Source organism: Lissotriton vulgaris, chromosome 10, assembly GCF_964263255.1.
Source record: "Lissotriton vulgaris chromosome 10, aLisVul1.2, whole genome shotgun sequence".
Lineage (NCBI taxonomy): Eukaryota > Metazoa > Chordata > Amphibia > Caudata > Salamandridae > Lissotriton > Lissotriton vulgaris.
The window spans coordinates 750,317,390-750,331,876 of NC_141698.1; the positions used below are offsets into that span (position 1 = coordinate 750,317,390).

General features: G+C 47.5%; 1 protein-coding gene across 2 annotated transcripts in view; it reads right to left on the minus strand.

Moving 5' to 3' along the window:
- Positions 1-14,487, minus strand: part of APBB1IP (amyloid beta precursor protein binding family B member 1 interacting protein) — an 880,024-nt gene that overhangs the window by 56,221 nt on the left and 809,316 nt on the right. For both annotated transcript variants that reach the window (XM_086941655.1, XM_086941656.1), the window contains one exon: positions 1,151-1,242. In XM_086941655.1, the coding sequence (XP_086797781.1) occupies positions 1,151-1,242 (92 nt within the window). The remainder of the gene's footprint in view (positions 1-1,150; positions 1,243-14,487) is intronic.

A 14,487-nucleotide genomic window follows, 5' to 3' on the forward strand; every position in this document is an offset into this window, starting at 1 on the left:
ATCTGCTTGTATTTCAGTCAGCCATACAGACTTGGGGCCAGATGTACGACCATTGGCAATTGCGACTCGCAAATTGCGTCAAGAGTCTCAATTGCCAATGTACAACAGTGTCTGGGTCGCAAATTGTATGGCTCATGCATAGTAATGAGGCTGTTGCAATTTGCGATCCTATTGGGAATGGCTGACACTCCCAGGGATGGTGTCCTGCTGGGGTCAGGGACTGCTTGTAAATAAAGCAGTTTTTTTTTATAATGCAGCCTTTAAGGAAAACGGGATGCATTTAAAAAAAAAAAATGAAACTTTTTTTTCTTCATTTTTTAAGGGCAGGTAGTGGTCCTGGTCCTTTGTGTAACCATTCCCAAAGGTTTGCGAATGGTTCACCACCCTCTTGAAGAGGGTGGTAAACTGAGTGTTTTGCGACCGCAATGGTGGTTGCAAAGCATCTTACATAGGGTTCAGACTGGCTATTCGGTAGGGACGCCCCTGGAACGCCCATTCCTAATAGTGTCTCGCTAATCCTATTTAATTAACTACTCGCAAAATAGGCTTAGTATATGGACCATAGGTTGTTTGCATGCGCAAACGAGTCTAAAACCATTTGCGCATGCAAAAATCCGTCGTACCTCTCTCTGTCCCTTGGTCGTTTCCTCAGTTTGCTGTTGTGCATCAACTATCGGTGAAATTGATTTCTCCTGTAGATTCTATCATTCAATTCTGGCGGGTTTTTACAATTATTATTAAGATGACAAAGGGCGATTAATGAAAATGTTGAATACAAGGTGTAAACCGTGAGATTTAACCTGAACATATATACATGAAACCCTTTTTGCACATTTATGTTTCCACATTTCCTTTTTGAAACTGTTAAATCCGGTTCATGATGCAACCTGTCTAGAACATCAATCCTGCCTTACTTCACCCTATTTTGAATGTAAGGAGGGGGAGCAAGTGGAACACCCTGCAGGCGGGATCTGTGTGTAGATGAGAGGAGACGCTCGCGCACATCAAGGTTCAGCAAAAAGAGCCCCGCCAATGCTTTTCGTGGCGTTTTCAAACAAATGGGAGTTTTCTTCAGGCTTTTCGAGATTTTATGACGTTTGGAATTTTTTTTTAAACCAGAACACAAAGCCGCAGCTGGTTCGTTGCATACCTTCGTCTCGTCGGCTCGTTTCCAGGCCTCTGAAAAAGCGGAGCTTATGGGCGTCACCGACTGATGGATCTGTCCGTTCGGCTGAATTCCACCTGGAAACACAGGCACAAGGGGGAGAATGAAACTCACATTCGCTGTTAAAATAATCATAATGTTAAGTGATTCAACTCTGCAAGATTTTTAAATGCTGCATTATTCAGTCACATTTTATTCAGCGGAACTATAATCCATGCTTTTATCTGGTTTCAAACCAGGATATATCGTATTTATTAGAATTTCCGATAGAAAGGCGTTGTGACTGGAGAGGGTGATTTGGCTCTAGCTGAAATGAAAATGGCGGCCCCAGGCCTCCCGGCTGTACAGATGTCAGTCACCTCTGCCTGGCAGACCTTTATATAGTCTATGCCAGTGGTTTTTAACCTTTTGCCTTCTGTGGAACCCCACTTAATGATTACTGGAAGTCTGGAACCTAGGGGCATATTATCAAGGGGGTTTATCTCCGCTTTTTTGGCTTTAAAAGCCAAGAAAGCGGAGATAAAATTTTCTCCCTATTACCTAGCTGCCGCTAACACCAGTTAGCGACAGCTAGTAGGAGATAGCGAGCATCTTGGGCCCCACTTTGCATGTCAGTGATATTTATCACTAATGACATGCAAAGTGGGCGTGCCAAGATGTTAGCGACTGAAAACAGTCGCTAACATCGCTATCTCCTATTACCAACTTTTGGAGATATTCGCGCTAAGCGCGAATATCTCCAAAAGCTAACACCTGCCCTGAGCAGTTCTTAGCCATGTTATCCAATGGGAGGTGGATAACATAGCTAAGAGCATTAGCTCGGTAATGCATGAATATCGCTGACTTTTCAGCGATATTCATGCATTGCGGCCGATTTTTATTGCATTTGCGATAAACCTTGGTAATACCAAGGTTTATTTGCGGTAAAAATCGCCGCAGCTCAGGAGTAAATTTTGTCTCTAACCAAGCAATAGCTATTGCTTGGTAATATGCCCCCTAGATACTCCTGTTGAATCATTATTAGAATCTGGGAACCCCAAGGAGTTATTACTGGAATCCGGTGACCTCGGCCTAAGCATTTTCAATACGTTGAACCTAAAAACATTACATGAAAAATACAGAATTAGGCATTCATCAAACAAATATACAAATTATGAAATATTTATTTCACAAACAAATATACATAAATATGAATGTTAATAGGAAGATTGGAGCTGTACTTAATTTAATTAAGGCCACTCATTGTCTATAATATATGCTGTCTGAAGCACTTGCACTGCTCCTATGAATCAGTCTGAGAATACTACCTTAATTGTTCAAATTCCTTCACACTTGCAGAATGTTTTACAGTTTTCACCTGAACATTTTGCATTATATACAGTTTATTAATCTGCTAATATTTAATTTTCTAAGCAGTCGCGGACCCCTTGGGTTGGCTTTGCAGACCCCAGTGGTCTCCGGACCACAGGTTAAGAACCACTGGTCTCTGCATTTTCAAACAGGAAACAAGATGTTTGAAGTAATGATGAGAACTACATTCTCGTTTTTATTTCCAAAGATAAAGTATGAATTCCATTAAATCATACAAACTCCAGGGTCAGAGGGAAATGACAGCGAGTCTTCTGGGCAGCGCAGCCTGAGCAGTGCAGGCTCCTCTCCTCCAGCACGGCCCTCGCTATCTGTGAAATACAAACGCACCTTTGGGGTCCCCCAGCCCTAGGGACTCCTTGGAGGACTTTGGAGCACAAGTGCGATGGCTGTAGCGGGCTGGGGGAATCATGTTCCGAAAGGAGCTCGCACCATCCGCAACCTTACAACATGGCAGTAGGCTCTGCCCCCCCAATTCAAATGTATCTTCAGGAGCAGAGCAACACTGGGAGTACATCCAAGACGACTTTGAGCATTTCAGTTGAAAATAAGTGCCTCTTTTCATTAGCCTCTCTCAGATGGTGACTTGAAATGTTGTGTCCTTCAATTTTGGCCAAAAATGTGGCTTCTTCTAGTTGAATGGTGACTAAACATGGAAAAGGTCAGATTTCTTATTCTTTCCAAAGTCCTGTGGCAACTTCTATTTTATAAATCACTTACGACTCAAAGTTGGTAACTAAACAATGGTTCGTGGCCACAATTGTGTTAAAAAAACAGTGATGTATTGCATGACTGTAAGAAATTGGGTTGTTGGTTGACTGAGGTGTGAATACTGGTCAGGCAGCTATCACAATGCTTGTCTGGGTGAGACCCACGGCAACCCTAAATTAACCTGTGCATAACCCTCGGGTAGTTTGGCACAGAGCAGTCAAGCTTAACTTTGAGGCAACGTGTGAAGTATTTGTGCAACACTTCAAACACTAATAACAGTAATAATGTGAAAAACAGCACACAAAAACGATCCCACATCATGTTAGAAAAATATAACTTTCTTTAATAAATAAGACAAAACGAAAACAATAAAAATCCCATCAGTTGAACCAGTGATATGCCATAGCGCCTACTCTGGCTGGGTCTGGTACCCTGTATCCAGCACCTCCCACACTGGTTAAAGGAAAAGGCGGGCTCCCTCTGTCGTTTATGTGGTTCGGCGCTGGAGGATATGCCACATTTGCTGTGCTTTTGTGACAAACTGCTGGAAGAACGAAAGCACCTGCTAAAATTCAATTTTAACCAGGAATTCGTTCACGAATACAGGCAGTTCTAGCCTGCCTCGCACCCAATGATCCTCAGTTGAACTGTAGATTTGTGAGGTTCATGATGGCATTGGAAAAGAAAATGCCAAAAGCTGACTCTTAATTGCCTTTCAGACATTCTTTGCATCTCACTAACCTCACTTGATCTGCGGTCTTGTGAAGCTCAGAAAGCCAGTGGCCAAGAAAATATTAAGACGTGTTTTTAATTGTCTTTTTTTTATTTTTTTATTTTTGTAAACCTTTATTGTGCATGAAAATAGAACAAATACAGGCCCACAACCATCAGGCCGGCCACAATACTTTTGAGCACAAAAGCAAACAATATAATTTCTCAGCGGCATCAGGGTTGATGAGCAGCGATCAATTAACCGTACACTGAGTAAATTCGTGTCGCCGAGAAACAGGAGTAATGAAGGTTAATTTTAAATTTTTTCGGACGTAAATATGAAGCAGTGAAGAATAGAAACCAAGGAGAACTGAGTCCGTACAATTATCTCACAACATGAGCAGGCAAGAGCATCACATGAAACCAACTGTGAAAGCTACTACCCAGGCAGTATGGCGGTTCAGAGTAAAACAACAAGATCATCATTTAACAATTATACGCCATGTACAGCTCAGCCAATTCCCCACTAATCCCTATCTCGGACCCAGAACAGAAATTAGGTAAGAAAAGCGCAGAGAGATAGAAAAAATTAAGGCCCATAGAAACCAATGTATAAAACTAAAACCCTCCCCCCACCCTACACCAATGCGGAGGCTATGGCCTACCCCCCCCGGCAGAGTGTCTGTCGCCCGCTAAAGAACCCGAAATATAGAAAAAGGAAAGAGGAAAAGAGGGAGGAATCCCTAATAAAGAAGAAAAAGAAAGAATAAATATAACTCCTGAGATATAGGGAGGAAGAATAGAGAAATCTAATCTATACCTCCCAATGAGGAAAAAATGAGGGGAGGAGCCAAACGAACACTAAGTCTCTCGGACACCCCAACCATACAGAAATTCCCACCCCTTATGTCGCAAAAAGAATAGAGAATATGCAATACGAAATAAAAATAGGGAGAGATCACAAGTTCCATATCAGCACGCAATTAAAGGGTGGCCCATCCCGAAACCCCACCCGCCATTCAAGTCGATTCGTCACATCCCCACATGTGCACCAGCGAAAAACAATGTATTGTGAACATCATACAGAGCAAGGAGAGTCACACTAGTACACATTGAAGAAGCGTTGCAAACCGAGCTCACGCTAGCCAGGAATGTACAGTTCTTCAGGAGGAATCCGCTAACCCTGGCCAGTCCGCACTCGACCCCCCGGCCAAAATCCACGCAGGGCAATCCTCACTGGCAGACCAAAGGGACAAGATGGCCGCTCCCGGCAGGGAGATGCCGTTCCGATACAAAATGGACAAGTCCATCCTCGACCAGATCCATGTACCCCACGGAATAGCGCCAGCAGATTCTCCCAAAGTAGTAAAGTAATGAGAGTCAGAAGCCCTTGGAAGCGGAAATCTCTGCCGCCTACCTGTCTCGTTGCTTTTTCGCAGGAGTAAAACTTTGGATTCCAGCAAACCCTGCCAGTCCTCTTCCCGCCTCCCGCTGCCCGGCTCTGGTACCATCTGAGTCCTGTAGGCGAGCGGAGCGCGGTCCGAGGAGGATTGCTAAAACTACAACTCCCATCAGCCTAGCGGCGCACGCCGCGCCATCCACGCGCCAGGAGGCGTACAAATTGCGCGACACCCCGGTCGAGGGGTGGGAAGCCCTTGGAAGCGGAAATCTCTGCCGCCTACCTGTCTCGTTGCTTTTTCGCAGGAGTAAAACTTTGGATTCCAGCAAACCCTGCCAGTCCTCTTCCCGCCTCCCGCTGCCCGGCTCTGGTACCATCTGAGTCCTGTAGGCGAGCGGAGCGCGGTCCGAGGAGGATTGCTAAAACTACAACTCCCATCAGCCTAGCGGCGCACGCCGCGCCATCCACGCGCCAGGAGGCGTACAAATTGCGCGACACCCCGGTCGAGGGGTGGGAAGCCCTTGGAAGCGGAAATCTCTGCCGCCTACCTGTCTCGTTGCTTTTTCGCAGGAGTAAAACTTTGGATTCCAGCAAACCCTGCCAGTCCTCTTCCCGCCTCCCGCTGCCCGGCTCTGGTACCATCTGAGTCCTGTAGGCGAGCGGAGCGCGGTCCGAGGAGGATTGCTAAAACTACAACTCCCATCAGCCTAGCGGCGCACGCCGCGCCATCCACGCGCCAGGAGGCGTACAAATTGCGCGACACCCCGGTCGAGGGGTGGGAAGCCCTTGGAAGCGGAAATCTCTGCCGCCTACCTGTCTCGTTGCTTTTTCGCAGGAGTAAAACTTTGGATTCCAGCAAACCCTGCCAGTCCTCTTCCCGCCTCCCGCTGCCCGGCTCTGGTACCATCTGAGTCCTGTAGGCGAGCGGAGCGCGGTCCGAGGAGGATTGCTAAAACTACAACTCCCATCAGCCTAGCGGCGCACGCCGCGCCATCCACGCGCCAGGAGGCGTACAAATTGCGCGACACCCCGGTCGAGGGGTGGGAAGCCCTTGGAAGCGGAAATCTCTGCCGCCTACCTGTCTCGTTGCTTTTTCGCAGGAGTAAAACTTTGGATTCCAGCAAACCCTGCCAGTCCTCTTCCCGCCTCCCGCTGCCCGGCTCTGGTACCATCTGAGTCCTGTAGGCGAGCGGAGCGCGGTCCGAGGAGGATTGCTAAAACTACAACTCCCATCAGCCTAGCGGCGCACGCCGCGCCATCCACGCGCCAGGAGGCGTACAAATTGCGCGACACCCCGGTCGAGGGGTGGGAAGCCCTTGGAAGCGGAAATCTCTGCCGCCTACCTGTCTCGTTGCTTTTTCGCAGGAGTAAAACTTTGGATTCCAGCAAACCCTGCCAGTCCTCTTCCCGCCTCCCGCTGCCCGGCTCTGGTACCATCTGAGTCCTGTAGGCGAGCGGAGCGCGGTCCAAGGAGGATTGCTAAAACTACAACTCCCATCAGCCTAGCGGCGCACGCCGCGCCATCCACGCGCCAGGAGGCGTACAAATTGCGCGACACCCCGGTCGAGGGGTGGGAAGCCCTTGGAAGTGGAAATCTCTGCCGCCTACCTGTCTCGTTGCTTTTTCGCAGGAGTAAAACTTTGGATTCCAGCAAACCCTGCCAGTCCTCTTCCCGCCTCCCGCTGCCCGGCTCTGGTACCATCTGAGTCCTGTAGGCGAGCGGAGCGCGGTCCGAGGAGGATTGCTAAAACTACAACTCCCATCAGCCTAGCGGCGCACGCCGCGCCATCCACGCGCCAGGAGGCGTACAAATTGCGCGACACCCCGGTCGAGGGGTGGGAAGCCCTTGGAAGCGGAAATCTCTGCCGCCTATCTGTCTCGTTGCTTTTTCGCAGGAGTAAAACTTTGGATTCCAGCAAACCCTGCCAGTCCTCTTCCCGCCTCCCGCTGCCCGGCTCTGGTACCATCTGAGTCCCGCAGGCGAGCGGAGCGCGGTCCGAGGAGGATTGCTAAAACTACAACTCCCATCAGCCTAGCGGCGCACGCCGCGCCATCCACGCGCCAGGAGGCGTACAAATTGCGCGACACCCCGGTCGAGGGGTGGGAAGCCCTTGGAAGCGGAAATCTCTGCCGCCTACCTGTCTCGTTGCTTTTTCGCAGGAGTAAAACTTTGGATTCCAGCAAACCCTGCCAGTCCTCTTCCCGCCTCCCGCTGCCCGGCTCTGGTACCATCTGAGTCCTGTAGGCGAGCGGAGCGCGGTCCGAGGAGGATTGCTAAAACGACAACTCCCATCAGCCTAGCGGCGCACGCCGCGCCATCCACGCGCCAGGAGGCGTACAAATTGCGCAACACCCCGGTCGAGGGGTGGGAAGCCCTTGGAAGCGGAAATCTCTGCCGCCTACCTGTCTCGTTGCTTTTTCGCAGGAGTAAAACTTTGGATTCCAGCAAACCCTGCCAGTCCTCTTCCCGCCTCCCGCTGCCCGGCTCTGGTACCATCTGAGTCCTGTAGGCGAGCGGAGCGCGGTCCGAGGAGGATTGCTAAAACTACAACTCCCATCAGCCTAGCGGCGCACGCCGCGCCATCCACGCGCCAGGAGGCGTACAAATTGCGCGACACCCCCGTCTCGCGGGACGCCGGGCGAAGCCCGGGCCAAGGGCGGGCCCGTTTTAGCCCGTTCTAGACAGTGAGAGACTGGACTGGGCCACCCCTCTTACTCCTACCATCTAAATCGAACTGTGGCAAGGTAAAACACTCTCATATCTACAGTGTAATCGGACTATTATTGTTATATATCTCCAGGGCCTCACTGCTAATTATTGTTTGATTACTATGTCTAAGCAAAAAACGCCTGTTACCCCAGCTAACACAATGCACAATTACTTGTTCCAGGTAGTGACAAAAATTAATAATAATCGGAGGTCCTCCTTGGGCATGGGGGATTCGCCACCTTGTGCTCAAATCAATCAATCTGGGGTATCTCAGTCTGTCGCCGATGATCTTATTGTCACCGACCTTATTGAGGACCCAAATGAGCGCTCAGCAATTAATGTATCAATGGCCTCTACTGACCAACAACTAGACCCCTTTACAGATTTGATTAATCTAGAAGACCAAGATAAATCTGTAACAATTGAGGAGTTAGTTATAGAGAGCAATACCCCCCCCACACCGGTCCCCGCTCCTAGAGCCAAAAAAGGGATTACCAAGGCGCCTCCTAGAAGAGGCGGCTTACGCTCTTGTAAAAACAAACCCGCAACCCCACCTAGACGAACAAAGAAAAGGACAGAGGACGGGATAAGGGAGGAAGAGTTTGAAAATGAAGAAGGGGAGGACACCCTCTTAAACAAGCTTATGGGTACATTAGAGTCCAAACTACTAGGATTAATGAAACCCCTCATATCAAAAATTGACCAACTAGCTAATAAGGTCAACAAGCTAGAGTCCCTGTTAAGGAAAACTAATGAGGGGGTGGGGGAAATATCAAATCTAGTAGTATCTAAATTTGAACAATTGGAGACTGCGGGGAAATCACTCGGGGTGAACATGAATACTGGCCTACAAGCTCCTTCTGAGCAAGTCCAACAAGCCAGCTCTATGAACGATAACACCCCTGACATGGCCCTAGTTCCAGATGCAGCCCAACTAGTGGGCACTACCATCCCTGAGACCCTAAACCCAGAAACTGCCCCAGTTGAACTAATTGTTGAAGCCTCGCCCCTTATCTTAGTACTAGCAAACACACCCATGCTGAAATCTGGACAGATCGAGTCTCAAGATTCCTTAAGAAACAAGGCTCTCCAGTGGCTTAGTAGTAATATGCACATAACTCCCTGGGGCAAGGAAAAACTATCTGACGATCTGCTTACAGCAAGAAGGGTTAGGTGGATAGGTACTAAGGCGAAGAAATTTCAAGGGGATTGTGTGGTCTTGAACTTCAAGGGCCCTGAAGTCCTGCCTGATGTCCTACGGAACATCCTCCCCCCACAACGTAGGACAGCTGAAATAGTTCCACTGACACTGGATTTCTTCTACAGTAGAAGAGGTCTAGTAGCCAAACCGAGCATATTAAGAACAAAATGGACAGTTGTGGGAAATAGAAGGGCCAGGTCCAATCCAGTATGTGAGTGGGGGCTAAACTTGGACAACCAATATTCTGTGTTAACTGATTTAAACGAGTGTGATTGACTCGCATGTGTTTCCCCCGCCATCCTAGATACGCAGTTGGGCCAAGGATATGTTAAGACTTCCATGTTAGACGAATCTACACTAGCCCCAGATGTATTTCGTACTTCCGTTCCAGAGGAAGAAAATAGAGTCAAGGTGGAACAGGAAAGACCATTGGAGGAGATTGAGATGTCACCAACATTGAGTAAAAATGTAATACTAGGAATAGATCCTGCAGAAAGATTAAATATTCCTGATATCGTTCAGACATACCCCCAAAAGGCTAAACCGCAATTATCAATTATTTCATGGAACATAGCCGGAATTATTAATAAACTAAACATCCCAGACTGGGTCGACTTTATTAACCATTACGACATTGCCATGTTCCAGGAAACCTGGTCGCTTACCCCAATTTTCAGGCAAGGGTATTTGAACTTTTACGTCCCGGCAATAAGAAACCGAGTGGGACGTCCCTCGGGGGGCCTGTTAATTTGGGTACGCCAAATTCTGAATTGTTCGGTTAAACAAAGGTCTATACCCTCTAACGACATCTTGGCACTTGATGTTACCTGGCAAAATGGTCAACAATTAGCCCTGTTTAATCTTTACTCAAGGGGAGTTGCCAGGGGTAAACCATCAGAGACCCTAACGTGCCTCGAGAATAATATTGAATTGCTACCAGACCCTACCCATATAATAATAGGCGGGGATTTTAACACTACCTTTGAACCCTTGGGTGAGGAGGATAAGATCCTGGCCGAGGATGAGGATACCAAGTGGGGAATTCCCCAACTAGACATCCCAGTAATTAGGAAATGGAGCACGGTAGCAATCCAACTGAAAAGTTTTTGTCTTTCTAGAGGACTTAGAGCAGCAAATGGGCGGGCACTGTCAGATTCTATGGGGAAAAATACCTTTGATAATGGTCGATCGGCCAGTAGGATAGATTATATACTCCTGGATGTAAGGGCCTGGGATAAATTGGTAGATATGGAAGTGAAGGATAAGATTGAAAGTGATCACAATCCATTCTGCCTGACACTACACACCTACCACGATAAACCCGAGCATCCTAGAGAGGATCATATGGTTACGCAGGACCTAGTTAGTTCAAACAACTCCCGACATTTGAAGTGGAGTATGCTCCTAGAAGATATTGCTAAAATGGAGACTCTAAAAAAAGTAGTGGTGGACGAAGTTGCTAAGATTAAGTCTCATTATGGACAGACTGATTTTATTGACTATATGATGGCTGCCCACAAGATACTTTTTTCCATAATCCAAAGTTTCTTTCTTAAAAAAATTTCCACAAATAAAATGAAGAAAGCCCAAGAAACTAGAGGGTGGTATGATAAGAGCTGTAGGGCAGCACGAGACAATCTTAGCAGGGAACTAAGATCAGGAAGGCCAGAAGCAGTAAGGCTGGCGAGAAATCAGTATAGACAGGTGCAAAAATTAGCTAAGAAGCGTTGGGACGAGGATTGCTGGCAAGAACTCAAGGAGGTGTGTGCCTCCAAGGACTCTAAGCGCTTCTGGGCTTCAGTAAAATGGGCAAAGGGTGGCATAGCACCCCAGCCTGCTAACAATGTCGCAAAAAACAGCTGGATAGAATACTTTCAACCACAGTATGCCTGCAACCCCATGTTTAATAATGTCAGTCTTCCTCCACAAGTTTATTACAAAGCACCCATATTTGTTGAGAGGGATGTGAGTATTGTACTGGACTGTGTAGCAGGGGGGAAAGCCCCAGGCATGGACGGAATTCCGGCTGATATTTTCCTATCTGATCGGAAGTCCTGGTGCAGCTACTTTACAATGCTGGCTAATGCAGTGGCTATGGGAGGGAAAGTGCCTGCCTCATGGAAGGGAGCCGAAATAATTCCCATATATAAAAAAGGCGATCGATCCCTGGCTAAAAACTATAGACCCATTAGCTTGATCGATACAGCACAAAAGCTAATGGGCCGATTAGTGCAAAATAAACTGCAGCAATGGATCGACGAAAATAACATCTTGTCATCTTATCAAGCTGGGTTCAGGCCCCTAACTAGTAGCGTCGACCAAGTCCTCCACTTTCTAACAATCTATTGGAGAAATGTCACCTTGAAGAAGGGGACATTGTATGCAGTTTTTGTAGATTTAAAAGCTGCTTTCGACTTGGTCCCCAGGGAAAAACTCTGGCAGACCTTGGCGGACGCAGGCTTAAACCAGGAATTGCTCACACTCCTTGTTCGCCTACATGAAAACAATTTTGCTAGGATACGATGGGGCAAACAAGGAGATGTAACTGATCCCTTCCCGGTTGAACGTGGGGTGAGGCAAGGGTGTGTCCTAGCGCCAACTCTCTTCTCTATTTATATAAATGGTATCGTTGAACATCTAGAGAAGATTGCTAGTGACGCCCCTGTAATAGCCGGCTCCCGTGTGCCAGTCCTCATGTTTGCGGACGATACACTTTTACTTTCCCGCACCCCTAGTGGGTTACAAAAAGTAGTTGATGCCTTTGGTGTATATTGTGATGAAAGGGGCCTAGAATTAAACACTACTAAAACGAAATTCATGTGCCTCAATCTGCAGTCCTCTTTTAAGGGTGTAATAAAATACAAAGGAACACCACTAGAAAGAGTGGACTCTTTTTCATACCTAGGTATCACACTGCATGAAAACATGAGCTGGAAGCAACACATAACCACAACCCTACTAAAGTTTAGACAGCTAGCAGGCGCTATTTCGTTAAAACACCGAACTTCACTGACAAAGCCTGTAAACTGTGTGATGGAAATTTATTCCATGAAAGTCCTGGGGGCTTGTTTATATGGCTCTGAACTATGGGGTTTCTCAAATTTGAGTGAATTGGGCCGAGCTGAAAATAGGTTTCTAAGAGGGATCGTAATGGTCCCCCAAAGCACACCAACAATCCCGTTAAAACTAGACCTGGGAAGAAAATCAGTTGAGGATATAGCGAGGATTCGGCCCCTCCTATACTGGAGACGAGTTATGGTGACCCCAGAATTAGGCCACTATGCAGCAGCATTGATGGATGTCATCAAATTTGATCGTTTCCATACTATCCCATGGCTAAGGGAGTTGCGGGGACTACTCACAAAACTGAAATTGGACTATTTATGGGACAACAAAGACATAGCTTGTTTCCCTACTAAGGAAAAGCTAAAAGATCTATATTGGGAAATGGTATATTTTACAATGTTTAGTGACAGCACTAGCATAAATCTAACATCTCGCTTTTTAAATACAAAAATGTACCCCGCCTATGAACCTTTTTGGGACCTAATTGAAAAACCACACGATAGAAAACTTTATTTTCAATTTCGCATTGGCACATTACCTTTGAATGCGTTCAAGAAGCATTGGTCCCAGGCATAGGATGAGCATTGTCATCATTGTAATGAAGAAACTGAACACATTTCCCATTTTTTGTTTTGTTGTCCACTGTATTTGTCCCCCAGACGTAAGTGGTTAAAACCGGTGTGCTCAAAGTTGGGAACCCGAAGTCAATCAGAAGCCCTTAGGATACTTGAAACAGACTGTTCAACATTATATGTGGTTGGTGTAGCAAACTTTTTGGCTTGGTCATGGCTAATCCGTACCCGATCATTAACGGCTATTGCATTACAATGAAATTATGTATATCCTTAACTTTGCTTTTTTGCGACATGGATCATTGTCCTTTGTCTTTTCTTTTTTAAACTTACAGAAACGTGACTTTTTAAACTGTAATAATGTGTTGTAATTTTTCACGTACTTTTTACCATGTATTATTCGACATTTAATGTTTAATATGTATTTTTAGAAGTATTTTTACAAGTAGTATTTATTGTATAGGGTTAGGTGAATGCTTTTATGACAAATGTCGAATAAAGCTTTATAAATTAAAAATTGAGAGTCAGAAGCGGAGCCAAAGGAGCATGGGCACTCAGACTAAGTAGTTGATGGGTGTGTGGAGTCATTCCCAGAGGCAGCAAAGTCTCGGCAGAAACCATGGGCTCCGATGGAGGCGGTAACAGTGTAGCGCTGATGAAGTTAATTGGCACTTGCGGCAACAATGTAGCCCGGTCCGGAGTCAGGATAGACAAAGCATCACAGTGAGGGAAACAAACCGGTGGTGTGTAATCCGCCCCGGGCGTAGCAGCCTCAAGTTTCTCACACAGCGACAGAAAGCCCACACGCATTTCTGCCCGCAGATCGCGAATTGCGTCAAGAATAGAGCCATAGGTCAGAGCAGCCGGGGGTTCCATCCTCGCCCCGGTCACAGGCGCGGCCCCCAAGGCAGGACAGCGCCCGAGGCGCCGCAGCATAGTCCAGTTCTTGTCCGAGGCAGCGTTGGCATTCAGCGCAGTCGGATCAACCATTGCATCTGCTCCACCGGGGGAAACACAGGGGCGCATAGGCACAAGCACCTCCAAAACAATAAGGACTCAAGTCGCTATGCCAGGGCGGACACGCAAGCAGTGGATGACCCGCAATAAAAGCCCCACAATGGTAACAACGGAGCGGGAGCAGGTTTGTGAGGGACTTGTGGCATTCAAGTGTCCGCCATCATGGAAGTGGCGCAGCGTACCTTACTTGAAGGTCCCGGTAGCGGAGGCACCCGTGAAAACTCCCGGACGGCAGGCACTCAGTGAGCAAGTGAAGGGCAGGCGCGGACAATAGCAGATAGTAGCGCCAGTCAGGGCGCCAGGGTCATTCCGCATCCATAGCCCCTCGTAGTTCCGGCAGCCGCCATGTCCGTATCCCGGCTCGGGTCTCGGTCACAGGGGTAGAGACGGACGCCGCAGATCACTCTGCAATCTAGCGGATTCTCAGGCAGGCAGGGACCTCGGGAGAGCACCATTCAACGCAGCTCTCTTTCCCCGTCCGCTCGCTAGCACTCCGTGGCAGGAGATAGGTCAGGATTTCGTCGCGAGGAACAAAGGATCGGGGAGCCGAGAGACCACACGTCCGTT